General features: G+C 36.6%; 1 protein-coding gene across 1 annotated transcript in view; it reads right to left on the minus strand.

The window, feature by feature from the left end:
* Positions 1 to 10,960: 10,960 nt before the first annotated feature.
* The window catches only part of LOC146003005 (uncharacterized), a 39,531-nt gene continuing 34,206 nt past the window's right edge, over positions 10,961 to 16,285 (minus strand). Inside the window, exons 5-7 of the mRNA XM_083141165.1 lie at positions 14,930 to 15,066; positions 14,136 to 14,184; positions 10,961 to 11,610 (exon numbers count right to left, since the gene is read on the minus strand). Of these exons, the coding sequence (XP_082997291.1) occupies positions 11,479 to 11,610; positions 14,136 to 14,184; positions 14,930 to 15,066 (318 nt within the window). The 3' untranslated portion in view covers positions 10,961 to 11,478. The remainder of the gene's footprint in view (positions 11,611 to 14,135; positions 14,185 to 14,929; positions 15,067 to 16,285) is intronic.

A 16,285-nucleotide genomic window follows, 5' to 3' on the forward strand; every position in this document is an offset into this window, starting at 1 on the left:
TTAACTTGAGAAAGTGTAAAGTTTTAAGATGTACTAAGAAAGTTCATTATATAGTCTCCAACTATTTTATTTATGAAAATAAAATCCAAGTGTGCGACAGTCATAAAGACTTAGGAATAGTAATAGACTCCTCTCTCATATTTGATGAGCACATTTCAGAAATTTGCAAAAGAGCAAAGAGAATGCTTGGTTATATATTTTTCTCATGGAAAGTTTTTAAAAAGGAAGATACCTTAATATTCCTGTATAAAACGATAGTTCGTCCTATTCTTGAATATGCAAATGAATTATGGTTTCTGACTGCAACCAGTCACCTTCAAAAAGTTGAATCAGTTCAATAACTTTTTATCAGGTTATTATGCACAAAGTTTAAAAAAAATTACTATGACCAACATTACTCTGAATGGTTATCACAGTTGAATATGTTTTCCTTAGAAGAAAGAAGAAAAATGAAAAGGTTAAATTTTGTAGAGAAGATATTAAATTTCCAAGTTGAAAGTGAATACTTTTTGAAAAATATAGCTTATAAAATTCCCAGATATTCCCATAGGTATATCTCAATTCTCACATGCCTAAACAAGGCAAGAGGTTTAGTAGCTGATCTTGTTGAAACCTACAATTTGAATTTATGTTGATGTATAAAATTGTAGGATCTACTGTTTTATTTTATAATTATGTATTCAATTTTTTAATTTTGTATAACACAGTGGTTGTTTAATCGTTATCATCACTTCAATAAATATGATCATTATTATTATTAGAACAATACACAGTTAATTGCACAATATTATATAACAATAAACAATTATTAGTATCAGAGATATAATAGATCTCATTGAAAACTGTAACTTGAAGTGTAAATGTGCTAACTTGTTATGTTATTCTGCAGCTTATGTATTTTATTCGTGTAACTTTGTACTTTTGTATTTGACTTAGTGCTGTATTAGGTTTCATACTGTGCTCAACACTTAAAATAAACTATTATTATTATTATTATTATTATTATTATTATTATTATTGCAGGGTGGCGACAGACCTGGAAAACCTGGAAAACCAGGAAAAGTCAGGGAATTTGAGGTGTCAAAAAAAGTCAGGGAAATGTCAGGGAATTTCCTCTTCATTGACTTTTTTTATTTTTATTTATGTTGACACCTCAAATTCGAACACACTTTGGAGGAAAATTGTTATAACTCTGGCACTATGTGAGCAATCTACTTCGGATAAATTTTGTTTTGCAGCTAAAACATCAGCGCATGCAACCATGTACAATTCAGAACGCCGGATCAATGAAGGGAGCTTGGGCACGACCCCCGAATTTCAATGGAAAAAACATAAAAATCTTGAGTTTGCCCCCTCTTCTCCCGCTTTTTTTTTGGGGAAAAGGCGCAAACTTTAGTATTCTTTACAAAGAATGTACATTTCTCAAGAGAATGAAACATGTTTCATGTTCTTGGGTGCCATAGAAGTTGAATAATAAGCCAAAATGTGATTTTTTAATTTTTTTTTTACGAAAAATAGGTAATTTGCATTTTTTGAGAAAAATTGTTATAACTCGGGAACTATGGGAGCAATCTACTTCGGATAAGTTTTGTTATGCAGCTAAAACATCAGAGCATGCAACCGTGTACAATTCAGAACGCCGAACCGAGGAAAGGGGGTTTGGGGGCCGCGACCCCCGAATTTCAATGGGAAAAAACAAAACACTGGAGTTTGCCCCTTCTTTTCCCACAATGTTGGGGAGAAGCCGCGAACTTTAGTATTCTTTTCAAAGAATGGATATTTCGGAAGAGAATGAAACATGTTTCATGTTCTTGGATCCCATACAAGTTGAATAATTAGCCAAAATGTGATTTTTTTAACGAGAAATAGGTAATTTGCATTTTTGGAGGAAAATTGTTATAACTCGGGCACTATAGGAGCAATATATTTCTGATAAGTTTTGTTTTGCAGCTAAAACATCAAAGCATGCAACCTTGTACAATTCAGAACGCCGAACCGAGGAAGGGGGGTTTGGGGGGCGCGACCCCCGAATTTCAATGGAAAAAAACAAAACACTGGAGTTTGCCCCTCTTCTCCCACTATTTTGGCGAGAGGGCGCGAATTTTAGTATTCTTTTCGAAGAATGGACATTTCTGAAGAGAACGTAACATGTTTTATGTTCCTGGGTGCCATACAAGTTGAAAAATGCGCCAAAATGTGAAAGTCTGTTTGGAAATGTGGCATGAATATGTTGCAGAGAGGGGGGATGTTGGTCATCAATATGAATTTCCCAGGCTTGCTCCAGACCTGTGTCAGAGTTTCCACCCAAACATAAAAGTATGAAGGTCCAAAAAGCACATTCATTTCGTAATCAGCACCATGATACCATATGGTATCATCGGGCGAGTACGACCTTACTCTGATGATACCATATGGTATCATGGGGGAGTAAAGTTTAAGCCTCTAAATATTACATGGAAAATGCATTGAATTATCATTTTTTCTTGTCCGTATGGAGTAGTAAGGGGACAGAACTGTCAACAGATGGAGGGGATAAGAGCGGGTGGCGCCGTCCGATAGTTGTCGGACATCGTAGTAAGGCATTTTGTTGGGCAAACTGAAGGAACATGGAGACAAATATGTTCCATTGATACATACCATATTTTGTCGAATATCGTCACCCGACAAAGTATCTCACTACAACATGGGACAGAAATTGCATGGACTGCAACATCCAACAAAAATCACATGCATAAACAAGAAGAGCTTTAGACTGCAAATATGCTGCTGGAATTTCATTACTCTTCTGGCTCACTTCACCTTATTTAATGTAGCAGTGCTTACGAAGGTTTTCTTTCATCATTCTGATGCATTACTGGTTTCGCACAAGTTAACATACCTTTACAATGACATTGCACTATTCTTAGATATCAAGAAGAATCCAACCAAATGGGATATACAGTATATTGAATACTATCACGAAAAAGTTAAACATAAACTGCATTGATGAACGTTATAAAAATTGGCAAGTGCATGCTCCCAACCTCAAATTTACTGCAACAATAGTATTGCAATGAAATTAACGCCACTCTCTGTCCTGTCTGCTAAACTCATGAGAGATGGTCATTAATCTCTCACTGAGTAATGCTAATGTCCAATATTATGAAATAAAATACTAATAATAAATACGTCAATATTTTAATATCATATTTACTCGAATCATTCAATCATAAAAGCAAATCACTTTCTCAAGAATTGACTTTTCTCTGCCAGCTCTGCTTAATTTTCACTTTCCATCTACTGATTTATACGAGGGGTGGCCAGAAAGTAATTTCAATTAGTAGGTACATTGATTTTTCGCAAACGCGGAAACCGTGAAAAATGCTAATTGTTGCGAAGTTATGTTTAGGTATATGCAGTGATGTCTGGGCACATTTTTCACCTGTTCTAAATATCGAAATAATGCGAATTGTTGGCGTTTCTAGCGATTTTTTTAAAAAATGTCCTAAAACAACGAAATATTCCATGAAATCCAACATCTTGTCTTTTCTAGGCCATGTTTGTGTACATAGAACATGCAAGTTTTCCAACATTTTACTCAAGAGTAAACTATAGAGTTATACGTACATGATATAATTCCGACAGCCACATTAAATCATGTATTTTCCACGATTTTTTCAACTTCTATCAAAACCATTTGCATCACAGAGCAAAGTGGCAGGGTTCTAACAGGAGATCAAGTGCATATCTACCGTCACACGGGAGTCACATCTTCGTATTTGTCGCACGAGATATGTTTTGAATTACCAAGCTAAGTGCGCACATTCGGCATTTGTCAAGCAAATAATAATGGAGCTCAGTCGTTAGGGCGTCTGACTACTATGCGAGAGACCCGGGGTCGATCCCCTGTGGGGAAAACCGGGATATTTTTCACCTACTCAAACTGCTCCGGCGCCCACCCAGCATCATATGAACCTGGTACCTTGAGGAAACTTTGAGGTATAAAGGAGCCAGGAGCGTGGTGCTGATCACATCACCCCCTACCTTTAGCCGTGATCAAGAAAGTGTGGGGTCCTAACTCCACACCCCTACTATACACCTTCATGGAAAAGTGCAGGGGAACACTTTACTTCCTCAAAAATCTGTTCCAACATATCAAACTGTCACGAAAATACGTTTTGGTATATTTGGCAGATAAATTTTCTAAAACAAAATCGCGAATTTTGGGAAACGTAACACTAACAAGTCAAAAAAGATAATGCCAATTTTTGGTGCCATAATATATAGGTATCTGTCACGTGAGATTGATTGACTTAAATTTTTTGGGTGCGTCGGCACTTATGGTCATTATGCACCCTTCAGTATATACGGAGAAAATTCCATTATCTAAAATCCTTACCTTAAAATTAAAAAAGGGGTATGGAAAATAACTTTCCCAAAATTACCTTCAAGATATCAAACTCTCACGAAGAGGCATAAGCCATGTGACTTACAATTTGAAACAGTAGTTTGAAAACACCATGAAGGTATAATTGCAGATATTTGCCAGAAAATGCATTAAAATGAAAATGTGAATTCTGCGAAAAATAACACCGTATAGTAAAAAATTAAAAAATCAGAAAATACACCAATTTAAAAAAATAACAAAATATCAAGGTCCCTACCGATTAGTCATAAATAAAACAAGAATAGCCAGTTGTAATTTATTGCATTAGTAACAGTGACTCCTATCCTAATTTTCTGCATAATCACCACCGTTGTTCTGGCATTTGTTGTAGCATGGCACTAAATTTTGTATGCCCATAGTATATGTGTCTGACAGCAAAGACTGGAACTATCTCTACCGCAGAGTAGCTGTCAAATCAATCCTTGCCCTGCCAGAAACCTCTTCAGTTAAACAAAGAGATGAAAGTCTGTACTTTCAAGGCCAGGGCTGTACAGGGAGTGGTCCAAGATCTCTCACTGAAGTGATGCAAAGGGCCTGTGTGTACTCAACTGTATGGGGTTGTGCACATTCGATTGGCCTTCCTAGAATTGTCTCCACCATCGTCTGACCATACTCTCACTCACGACATCTGGTCTGCACACGTCACACGATAGCTGGTGGCTCTGTGCCAAATTCTGAGCGTGTAATGTAGGCTACATCACAGTCGGTGGGAGACTGTATGAGAGCTGCAATCTTTAACCTAGAACTGTCCTAAAGCGGCTGCATTGCAACTGTACCAGATTACAGCTACATGCCACTTCTTCCTGCCTGCATGTGTGTGTGTTGCTCTTCGACCACTAGTGCTGCGTATAGGCGCCATTTGAGCTTTTTCAGGATGCCCCTCGTATATGAACTTTCAGAAGCTTTTATTATTAGAGTGTTCCTGTTTTAATGTGTGGTAAGCTAAATCAGGTACCTATACAATGCAATTCTATAAATTCCTTGCGTTAAATTTCTAATACCTACATACCCTTTTCGTCAGCAATAATGGTATAACTGCATGTTGTCAGTTTCACAGTACTTCACTTGGATATACCGTACTGAAGCAGAAATCCCATTGATAATGTAAGGAAATATGACACTTTATTTTCTTTGATTCAATTGTTTCACTTATATGCAAGAGTTAAGTTGTTTGCTTTACAGAGAAGCTTTATGCATTGAAAAATGAGTCCGCACTCATGGTTCTTGCAAGAAGAGGGTTCCAAACCTCAGTGGAAATATCAACATATAATACCGAGAATGTATAAGGAGACTGATAAATTACAAATTGTATTTCTTAATCAATCACTCTTCACCCTTATCTCATTTAGTCGTAACTTTAAAAATAATCAAGTATTTCATTTTAAACTTACTGCGTATGACAAAATTCTGTAATCCTTCCCTAGCTTGTGAATTGTAATAATTTTCCAAATTCACTATTTTGCAGTTTGAATTCAAATCATAGAGAATAGAGAAATTAAGTCAATTTCATAGAAGATAATGTTGGTACTTAACAAATCCATACCTGGATCTGTAGGAGTTTATTATTTCCATTTGCTAAAACATCGATTTAGTTTAGTTTGTAATTGTCAGGAAAAAATGTAAATTTTGTCCTGGAAAACCTGGAAAAGTCAGGGAATTTCATTTCTGCTTGTTTGTAGCCACCCTGCATTGGCACGTTTATCCTCCTGGTACTCCCAGTACTTGCCCCCTCCCAGACAAAAAATCGTGGTTGTGCCTTTGGGTTGCTCTAAAATATGTGAGAAGTTTATACATATGATCAGTGTGGTATTTAAGAAATTTCTAGTGGGGGCAAATTCTACTGACTGTCTAGGGACAGCATGAGGTAATGACTTTATGCCGTATAACATCCCCCCCCCATGGATAAAATATATCAAGCAGAGGGGGACACAAGTACCCAGAGGGGGGAAATCCCCCCATCCCACTACAAATACCACCCTGCATATGATTGCAGATGCTATATTCCTTAACATAAAAACGTTTAAAATAAAATATGCAATATGCATAACTATCCTGCCGCTAGTCCACTTTGTAATCAGTGGAGGCACATAGTGACACATGACCAACTGAAGGTCAAATCCCGATTAGCCTATCTGTGCACAAAGTGGACTTAACCTTGATCATTAGAGACCGGATTTTAAAGGGATTTCTTTTTTTTTTCAACAGGATCATGGAATAAATAACAATAATGTTGGTAATTATCTTTCACCAATAAGTTTAAATGGTTTTGATTTCCCTTTTTTTCCCTTTTTCAGCCAACATTCCCCTTTTTTTCCCTTTTTTAAAAACATTTTTCTTTCTGGTTCCTTTATTGACTAGTTTTTCAGCCTATATTCCATTTTTTTCCATTTTAAAAAATATCTTCCTTGGTCCCTTTGTTGACAAGATATCAAATATGTTGTACGAATCTATTTTCCCTGAACAAGACATTCAACAATTGTCCATTTGGTGCATCTTGGAGGAAAGAAAGAACAAGTGCCTTCTACCTTACCTTCCCTACATGAGTGTTGGGAATATGTTGCAGCAATTGATGCAACAATGCAATCAGGTCTTATGCTGCATTGTAAGCGACATGCCTATTAAGTTGAAGTGTACTCATCTGTTACATCTGTTAGATTTAGACTTTTATTGTGAAGTTTTTTAGAATAGTTTTCACTTTACTGTGTGACAGTGACGGCAGTATTGAATGTCAATGAAATGGAGAAGCAAGGTACAAATGGCAGCAAGCTATGGAATGTGGTAAGTTATTTCAAGGAAAATTTAATCGAAACAGATGGTAAGATTATTCGCTGTACTTTATCTTCAAAAAAGGAAATGAAAAAGGACTAGAGTTTATTTTTGCACTCCACTAAAAATATTATTTTAAATGAAAGCACAATATATACCAGTGGTTTCCAACTTCAAAAGGTCCGAGGGCCAAAATTATATCCAGCAGGTGATTGGCGGGCTGCATTTTTTTTTTTGGGTGGGGGGTTAAAAATTACAAAAAATGTAAGTGCTGAACTGAAAATGTAGTACTTTCGCATGACCTAAATTTATAAAATGAGGCAATAAAAACAATGGAATCAAAAACCAAAATTGTATAATTACAATTTATTTCACAAAAACCAGATACTTATGGATGAATTTAAAGAAATTAAAAACACACCATACAAATAAGAATCCTTCATAGTAAGTGTTCAATGTGAAAATTGAGGCCGATCTGCTTCTTTTATTAAAGTTGGAATGTTCACTTCAATATCTGTATTTGAAAGTCTCAGAAGGTGAAGCAGTGAAGAATCTACCAGTCGGCTTCTGTAGCGATTCTTGATGAACTTCACTGAAGAAGAAACACTTTCACATGTGTGTATGTTCTGCCGAACATTGATGTCATTCTTTGCCTAAAACTACGATGGTTTGGAAAGTGTTCCTTTGAAAGGTATTTGAAAAATTGTGGCTCCTTTTCTTGCCTAGTTTGAAGGAACACATCGCCTTGCACATCACACAATTAAAGTTGGAGAGAAGCTTCTTGTTCTTCGATGTTAACGCCAAGAGGATTGCTAAATAGCTGCATGCTCTTTTAAGTTCTTCAAAATCTTTAAATCTAGAGTCAAACTCATCCATTATTTCTTTAATATTTGCACTGAATTCAGAAAAGTCCAGTGTTTCTTCATCTTCTGCTAGCCGCCGAACAGCTTGGAAAATGGACCAGGTTATTCCTCCAAAGTACAGAGGTTGTTTCCGATCTATGGTGACAAAATTGTATACCTTGTGCAGCACAACCAAGCAGGAAGAGAACGAAGCTGCCAGTCGTTTTGGCACCTTGGACCATTGACTGTGCGTGACAGGTGTGGTCAGTGCATATCGGAAAGAATACCGCCAAAAATCAGTGCATATTGGGAGGGTTACATAACTGCACTTTCCGACGTAAACTACAGTTATAGTGCCATTATAAAACTGTGCAAGGAGCGTGGATTCACTGTGTTCAAAATTGCATATCACGGGTGTTGAAAGGGGCAGCAGGTAAGGCAAGGTGTGGGATGAATTCTGTGGGGCAGAAACAGACCAACCCCCAGCCGGCAACTAGCCGCACACCAGCTACAATTCGGGATATCAGGGTGCTGGTCACCAGGGAGAATCCAGCTACACAGAGAAGTATCGCAAACCTGCTACAAACATCACTGAAGACAGTGCGCACCATCAATCACCGCGATTTGGGTTTGGAAAAGTGACGCAAGGGTGTGTGGGTGCATCAAGACAAGGTGTCAAGTCTCACATCTCGCTAAAGCTGCCTCTTCCTCCAACAAATGGCAGAAGAAACTGGATTTCGTGCCATTCCCCTTTCACAAACATTCCAGTGAAGTCACCTGATGCCTCACCGATGGTCTTTTGCACCTTCGGCATACTGAAACGAGCTTTATCTTAAAGAAGACCTCGCACCATTGAAGGGCTATGGAAAGCCTGTCAGGAGAAGTGGTTGAGCCTGGACATGACTACACTTCGTGCCAGTCTCTTACAGTGGAAACTTCGCTGTCGGGCAATTGTCAAGATGCAGGGCCACCAAATAGAGCACTCTCGATGGTGGCAACATGGTTTCTCTTAAAGTAGGTGCAGTTTGAAATCGTCACCATAGATCGGAAACAACCTCTGTAACGTTGAAAATCTTCAGTTTATTACGAAACCCATTTATGTTTCCCATTAAATCTGACACCAGCTGGTTTCTTCCGTGCAGTTTCAAGTTCAGTTTGTTCAGATGACCTGTGATATCTGTTAGAAACGCCAGTTGTTTAAGGAAGTCCATACTCTGAAACTGTTCCAGTTGTCTTGCGTCCGATGAGGCAAACTGTTCAAGGAACGCATGGATTTCATTCCTTATTGCAAAAGATCTCTGAAGGCACTTTTCTGCACTCAACCACCTCACATGGTTAAAAAGAAGTAAGTCGTCATATTCTGCCTCCTTATCCTCCAAAAACTCTCGTAACTTTCTATGTAGTAGGGCTCTGTTCCCCCCTCGAATCGTGTTTATTATTTGTATAACTGTTTTAAATACTTCATTTAGTTTCACTGATTTCATACACAAAGCCATTTGGTGAAGAATGCAATGCAATGCTGGACAATTTACTCCACTTCCCTTAAGCAATCCTACAAATTAGATTTTTCTCCTGTCATCGATTTTGCTCCATCTGTTACAATGCATGAACACTTATCAAAACCTCCGATCTTATCTACCGATTTTTTTTACCCCATCATATATGTCCTTCCTTTTAGTGGTTCCGTGAAGAGAGCAGAGGTCAAATAATTCTTCGTTTGTTGAGAAATCGTCCTGCGTTATATGTATAAATATCAAGAGCTGACTCGCATCTGTTTGATCTGTACTTTCATCCAGACACAACAAAAAATAGGAACTACTTTTAACCATGTTATGATTTTTTTCTGTTACTTGTTCTCCGATATCCATAACCCATCTTTGTACAGTCTGGTTAGAAAGTGACACTGATTCAAATTCACTTTAGATTTTACTGATGATCATTATTGACTGCAAAATCAATTCTACCTGTGATATTGTCTTTCTTCACAGAGCTTCCGTTCCTTCAGTAAAAATAAAACGTATTTTAATAAAAATACATAAAATTAATGTATTTTGCAAACTGGCTTCGCGGGCCGCAAAAAAAGGCATCGCACGGGCTGCCAGTTGGAAACCCCTGATATGTACCATTCCTATTCAACAAGGAATACATTAAATTTCTTGCAGTTTTTCTTTACTTCATACGAAATTTAATGTATCCCTTTTTATACATGAATGGTATATATTGTGCTTTCATTTAAAATAATATGTTTAGTGGAGTGTAAAAATAAACTCTTGTCCTTTTTCATTTTCTTTTCTTGGCAATAATTTTCCCTTTTTTGTCCTTTTAAGAGTAATTTTTTTTCCCTTTAAAATCCGGTCTCTATTGATCATCCGTGTTCTCTTACCTGTTTGAAACTATTCTTTTTACAGATTTTACGATTATGGGCAATCTATCAATATGCCATTTTCAGTCAATCCAGTGAATTTGTCACATCCCTAATTATGTCTCAATATTTATAAATATTTAAAATAATTTTGAAGTTGCTAAACTGTCCAGATATCAATATTGTTATGATGTGGTATGACCATAAGCTTGTACAGTCATGGACACTTCTGGGTTGTAACAATATCATTGGAAGTCAGTGGGATTGCTACAACCCAGAAGTGTCCGTGACTGTACCATCTCACTCATGGAGGTGTGTCCTCCCCGATTGCATAGTTGTAATGTCATTGCATTGTAATCAGGGGTCCAGGGTTCAATATCCAGTGGAGGCATCCCACTTTAAACTGTAGATCTAGTCTTGATTAGTTTCATCTGTGTACATTGAGTGGGCTTAAACAAAATTTCAAACTCACTCTTAGTGGTGACTTATTTATCCAATTAAACCCTTATATGCACACTCATATACTTGTAAACAGGAAGAAAAACTTTCAAAGTTCACGAAACTTGTAAGACTATATTTAAAGCAAAAACGTTTGCAAATACAGTAACAAAAGTGCTGATATAATTACACTGTTGTAATTTATGACTGTTTCTCTTACGAAGTGTTGTTGAAAATGTTTTCTTACAGACAAAAGTATTTGAAATGCACATTTTTTCTACATAGAATTAGACTATTAAATTCAGATTACATTCTTGGTGTTCATGTGAAATTGTAAGAAGTCATTCAAATTCTGACCTCTTAAATAAAATTTAAATGTCCATGGAATATTGATGGGGTAGAGATAGGGTTTTGTGGTTTTATTTCTATTCCATTCTGGTTTGAAAATTAGGAAACTTTTTGTTGCATGACATTCACTGAAATTTATCCTTTACTGATACATATAACAACATAGTGTTGTAATGGTTGACAGTCATAAATTTTTTGGTCTACATAACTTTCAATATGTGCTTCGACAATGATAAATGTTCCTTCTAGGATGACTTATTGTTTCTCTTTTTCGTGTGCATTGTAAGGAAGCACTATTATTCAGTAGCGGCTGTTTCTTGTTCATTCTTCTTTCGCACACCAGAAAGCATTCTGCAAAATTCAATGTAGTTCAGCATCCATTCACCATTTCTTGAGTAGATTGGAGCATCTTCGAATGCTACGTCCACCTATAAAAACAATACAAAAAATATTATTCCAATTTTCGTTATCAACGATGAGTCAACAAGAGTCTTGTGTGTTAGTCTGGGTGCAAAATGCAAAAATCAGGCTAACCTTCCTGTTGGGTGTGTTTTTTTGGTTTATGATTTATTTTGATAGATCCACTTGAAGCTGCCTAGGTATCATTGAAATATTCAAGATGGCGTCCAATATGGCAGCCAAAATGTATTGGATTTGTACTCTGTGTATTTTCTCAAGGTTTTGGAATTAGCAAATTAAAATTGACAGATCAAGTAATCAACAGAATTAATATTTGTTCTTCTGGTAATCATGCCTTTTGGTGTAATTTTAATGTTAATGTTAAATAAAATTAACTAATATTTTGAGGCTTATGCAAATTATAACTGATAATCATGTAATCCTGCTCATAAAAGAGCATAACTGTAAACTGTAATCTTTTGGATAAAATAATAATTGTAGGTCACATAACGGAGTACTTTGTGTACCTTGCTATGAAAATTTGATTAATCTAGAGAAGTATACATAAACAGAAGTTCATGACAATAACAATAATAATTTATGCTTTCTACTGGGTGAAACCAACAGTAGTTGATAAAAAAGTTTCAGATTGCTAATATCCAATGCATAGGCCTCAGGATGGACAGTGCCATTGTATTATGAATGATACACATTCAAGTCTTATTGAGTTGACAACAGTAAAGATTTAGGAACAATAAATACAGGGAAAAGACATTAAAATATTGTAACTTACTCTGAAAGGAAAATATTAGTACGGATAAAGCAAAACAAAATACACAACATATCTAGCAACTACATTCATGAATCAAAATGTTTCGTAGTGTCTGAGTGTACTGTTTGTTTCAGATTTCCACTACTAGATAAGCATGTGTGATTATCACGGGGAAACAGTTCTTGTTAGCACAGCATGCCATGACACAAGTGGTCTTGGGTTCGAATCCCAGACTGCGCATGTGTGTTCTTTGTGAGTGTTCCTTCGTCAACTTCATCCTCATCATCATGATTAGCCAAAAGAGAAATAAACGATGCTAAATAATAAAAATTAAATCAAGTAATATATGATTATTCATCATACCATGAAGCACTTTAACACAACTGATTTCACTATGTTTAATGAACATGCAAAAATCACTCCAATTCTAATAAGGAACTTGTCACAAATGCATATCACGAGTTAAAATAAATGATCCAATCAGAATTTGTGCAATATGTATTAAGATATTCTACTTGCTTATCTATATATAAGATACCAGCACTCTGGCCACCCATGGTGGTCCAGTCAGTAGGGTGTCGGACAGCCACATGAAAGACACGGCAATGGTGATCTAAGGTTGGAATTTTTCTGGCCTTGTCCCCGCATAAATTGGCTCACCCAGCCTCAAATCAATGAGTACCTGGGCATAAGACTGTGCGATATATCGATATCAATATTTGATACGTCGATGGTGATATTCAATATGTTTATGTCAATGTTATCGACATATGGTGTTGGTGCATTTCTTATGTACAACTTAAGTCAAGCATAACAATGTTAAGATGACAATGCGTTCACCATGAGGGGACAGAACTTGGGAATTGGGAAGTGAATGATGAGAGATTGCCTCTGATTAACATGGGAAGGAAATTCGTGCAGCAACCAAGAAAAAGAGTAAGGTTCCTACTTTATAGAACTTACTGGTTACTCTTGTGTGCCCATGTACAGAGATGCTATCAATACGAGATGACACTTGGCAAAGACTCGGTCTCAAGTTGTAAATGACTGTCTCGTTCTTGGTCTCGCCTCGATATACAACCGTATATACACGTCATATACAGCGTGTGACATCACAAACTATTTTGTAATAACATTTTTCTGTTTGATGCATAGTTTCGATGGTACGAGCAGTGACGAAACTTCAAATTGAAAGATTTAGAGGATTGTCGATATCGGAATTGTCTGGATTGCCGATATCAGTATTTTTGGTATTGTCAATATCGGTATTTTCGCCATTGTAGATATCGATATTATTGGCATCGTCAATATCAATATCGATGTCGATATTTTCAATATATTGACTCTATATCGATTGAACTTTGATATCGCGCAGCCCTACCTGGGAGCAACCCTGAAGAGTAAAGGCAACTGGAGCATGGTGCTGATCACATCACCTCCAAAATTGCTGAGATCGAGAATGTGTGGGCCCCTACCCCCACATACCCTAAATGTGCCTTCAAGGCACGATGCTATATGCATGTGGAACTTTACCTTTACCTTTATTTTAACATAATGTAAGTTGATTTTTGTATGATGAGTCCATATTCAAACATTCAATAGGTTTTCAAGATTGGCAAGGATTGCTGTTATTATGGATATCCAAGGAAAGAGGTCATTTTCTTTATTAAAGAAACTATTAGTGTGTTAAAGTACCTAAGAATGCCTGGAAAATGTGAAAACGTCAGAGAATTTGATTTGTCAAAATTAATGGTAACCCTAATATAGTTTCTTTTTACTCACTTCGTGAGATGTAAATCTGTCTCCCCAGCACATCAAGTCATGCTTTAGTCTGGAAAATGAAAGATTAATTAAAAATTAAGTACAATTACAGTTGAAAATGGAGCACACTTGTTAATAAATATTAAATTTTGATTGGTTTGTTTTTGATGCATTAGCTAACCTCCATGGCAGAGTGGTTAGCACAGCATGCTACAATGCCAGGGGTCATGGTTTGTGAGGGTCCCTTCATCATGACATCACTCATCTTCATCTTCACGATTTGCCAAAAGTGGCAGAAAAGGGAAGTAAAATAAATAAAATCAAATCAATCAATCTTCATTGTCGTGTTTAATGTACAAAGTGACATAAAATTTACGACAGAAATTGTTATTAATAATATGTGCTTGTTCATAAGATAGTTGCAAAGCAGCCATCGTTTGATCACGGAATTCACTTTTATCACCTGATTTTCACTCGAATTAAAGAAAAAATATGCATTTCTATTTAATTTCAACCATCATCATATTCTGTACCTTGTGGACATCTTTCCAGTTATCAGCTGAACTGGTATGCTGACAGTAACATAAGTCGTACTGAAACACTACTCAATAAAAAAAGCAAGCACATTACTTGGTTCTTACATCATTGTGTTCTTATATTGGAATGCAATAATAAAACAAGACATCTTCACCTCCATTCAAATTTTTTTCTTTTTGTATCGTTGATTTATTTATTAATCACAAACCTTTAGAATTTTGTGTAATGTCAGCATGCTGGTTTATAGCAATTGACTTAAGATTCTGAGAAAATGTTACCTTTCTTCTGAAATGTATCCTTTGCCTTCATAGTCCCACTTTGATAAAGCTTCCTTGAGAACTTCTTCACATTCCATCTGCATAGCTTTGTGCCCCAATAAAACAACAAATCCTTCAAAATCTAATGGACTTGGAGCCTGAAAATAAATTTGACAATTTTATAACTTTATTTTTTAAAAAAATACAGTTTACATTTGAAAATATAAGCCAAATTCAGAATTTTAATTACGCCTTTGACATTTTATAAGCGAGTGCAGTCTAGTGTGGACTGCAACAGGCTAACTTAGCCAATTTTAATATGAATGTAATGTCCATATCCTCTCACCTCCATCTGGAAATAAGCAACATAATTCATATTCATGTTTGAAACAATTGTAATTATAAACATGGTGTAACACATATGTAAAGAGTATTGGAGAAGTCAATACCTATTTTTAAGTTGATAATGCATAATATAGAAAGCATTGTATAATGTTAACTATCACAGGGAATGAAAGATATTTCTGTACCATTTATGTTGCAGGTAACTGAACATGCCACCATCGCTTAGCACAGAAGAGGGAACAAGAATTGCTGCAAGGTACGCGTTATGGAAATCAGTAGTTCAAATCCAGCATTGGTGGAGAGCTGTGAATGGTTGAAATGCAACGCTTAATCCCAAAATCAACAAAAAATGTCACAGCAAATTGATGATAACAGGTTCTATGTTGGATGTGCGACGTACTGGTCGACCGTCAACATCACTATCAGAGGAGAATGTTGCACACGTGCGGGAAATGTTTGAAAGAAGCCCTAAAAAGTTCATCCACCAGGCCAGCAGAGAGAGAGAGAGAGAGAGAGTTAACACACTATTCCATTGTGACTGTTTTGAAAAAAGAATTAAATTTCCGTTCCTGGAAGCCTCAATATGTCCAGCGAATCTTTCCCGAGGACTGTGACCACTGCATGGAATTTGCAGAAATCATGATCGGATACAAAGAAGATACTGTTTGACCAGCAATCCGAGAGCTCCAGTTGGCAAAGTGCCAAGAAAAAGGGGAAGTTGGCGATAGGAAGGCAGGCGCGAGAACGCCGCTCGCGGTTGCACGTTGAACAGTGTTACCAATCTGCGAGGATGCTTATCCACCAGAACATAAGTAACGAAAACCGAGGGACATGCACAACCATGCCGTTTGTCAATTTTAGGTTCACTGTTGGTATTGAAGAGTTGAATCTCGATTAGTGTTATTGTGCTGTGCTATTTTTTTATATATAATATAAAGACCTTGGGAGTAAAACATGGCAGTGAATGAATGGATGTCTAAACACTGCATGCAAAAGTGACAACATCGCTTTACGAAAAAACAAGTGGTGGCT

The sequence above is a fragment of the Lepisma saccharinum genome, chromosome 19, assembly GCF_977018435.1.
Source record: "Lepisma saccharinum chromosome 19, izLepSacc3.1, whole genome shotgun sequence".
In the NCBI taxonomy this organism is placed as follows: domain Eukaryota; kingdom Metazoa; phylum Arthropoda; class Insecta; order Zygentoma; family Lepismatidae; genus Lepisma; species Lepisma saccharinum.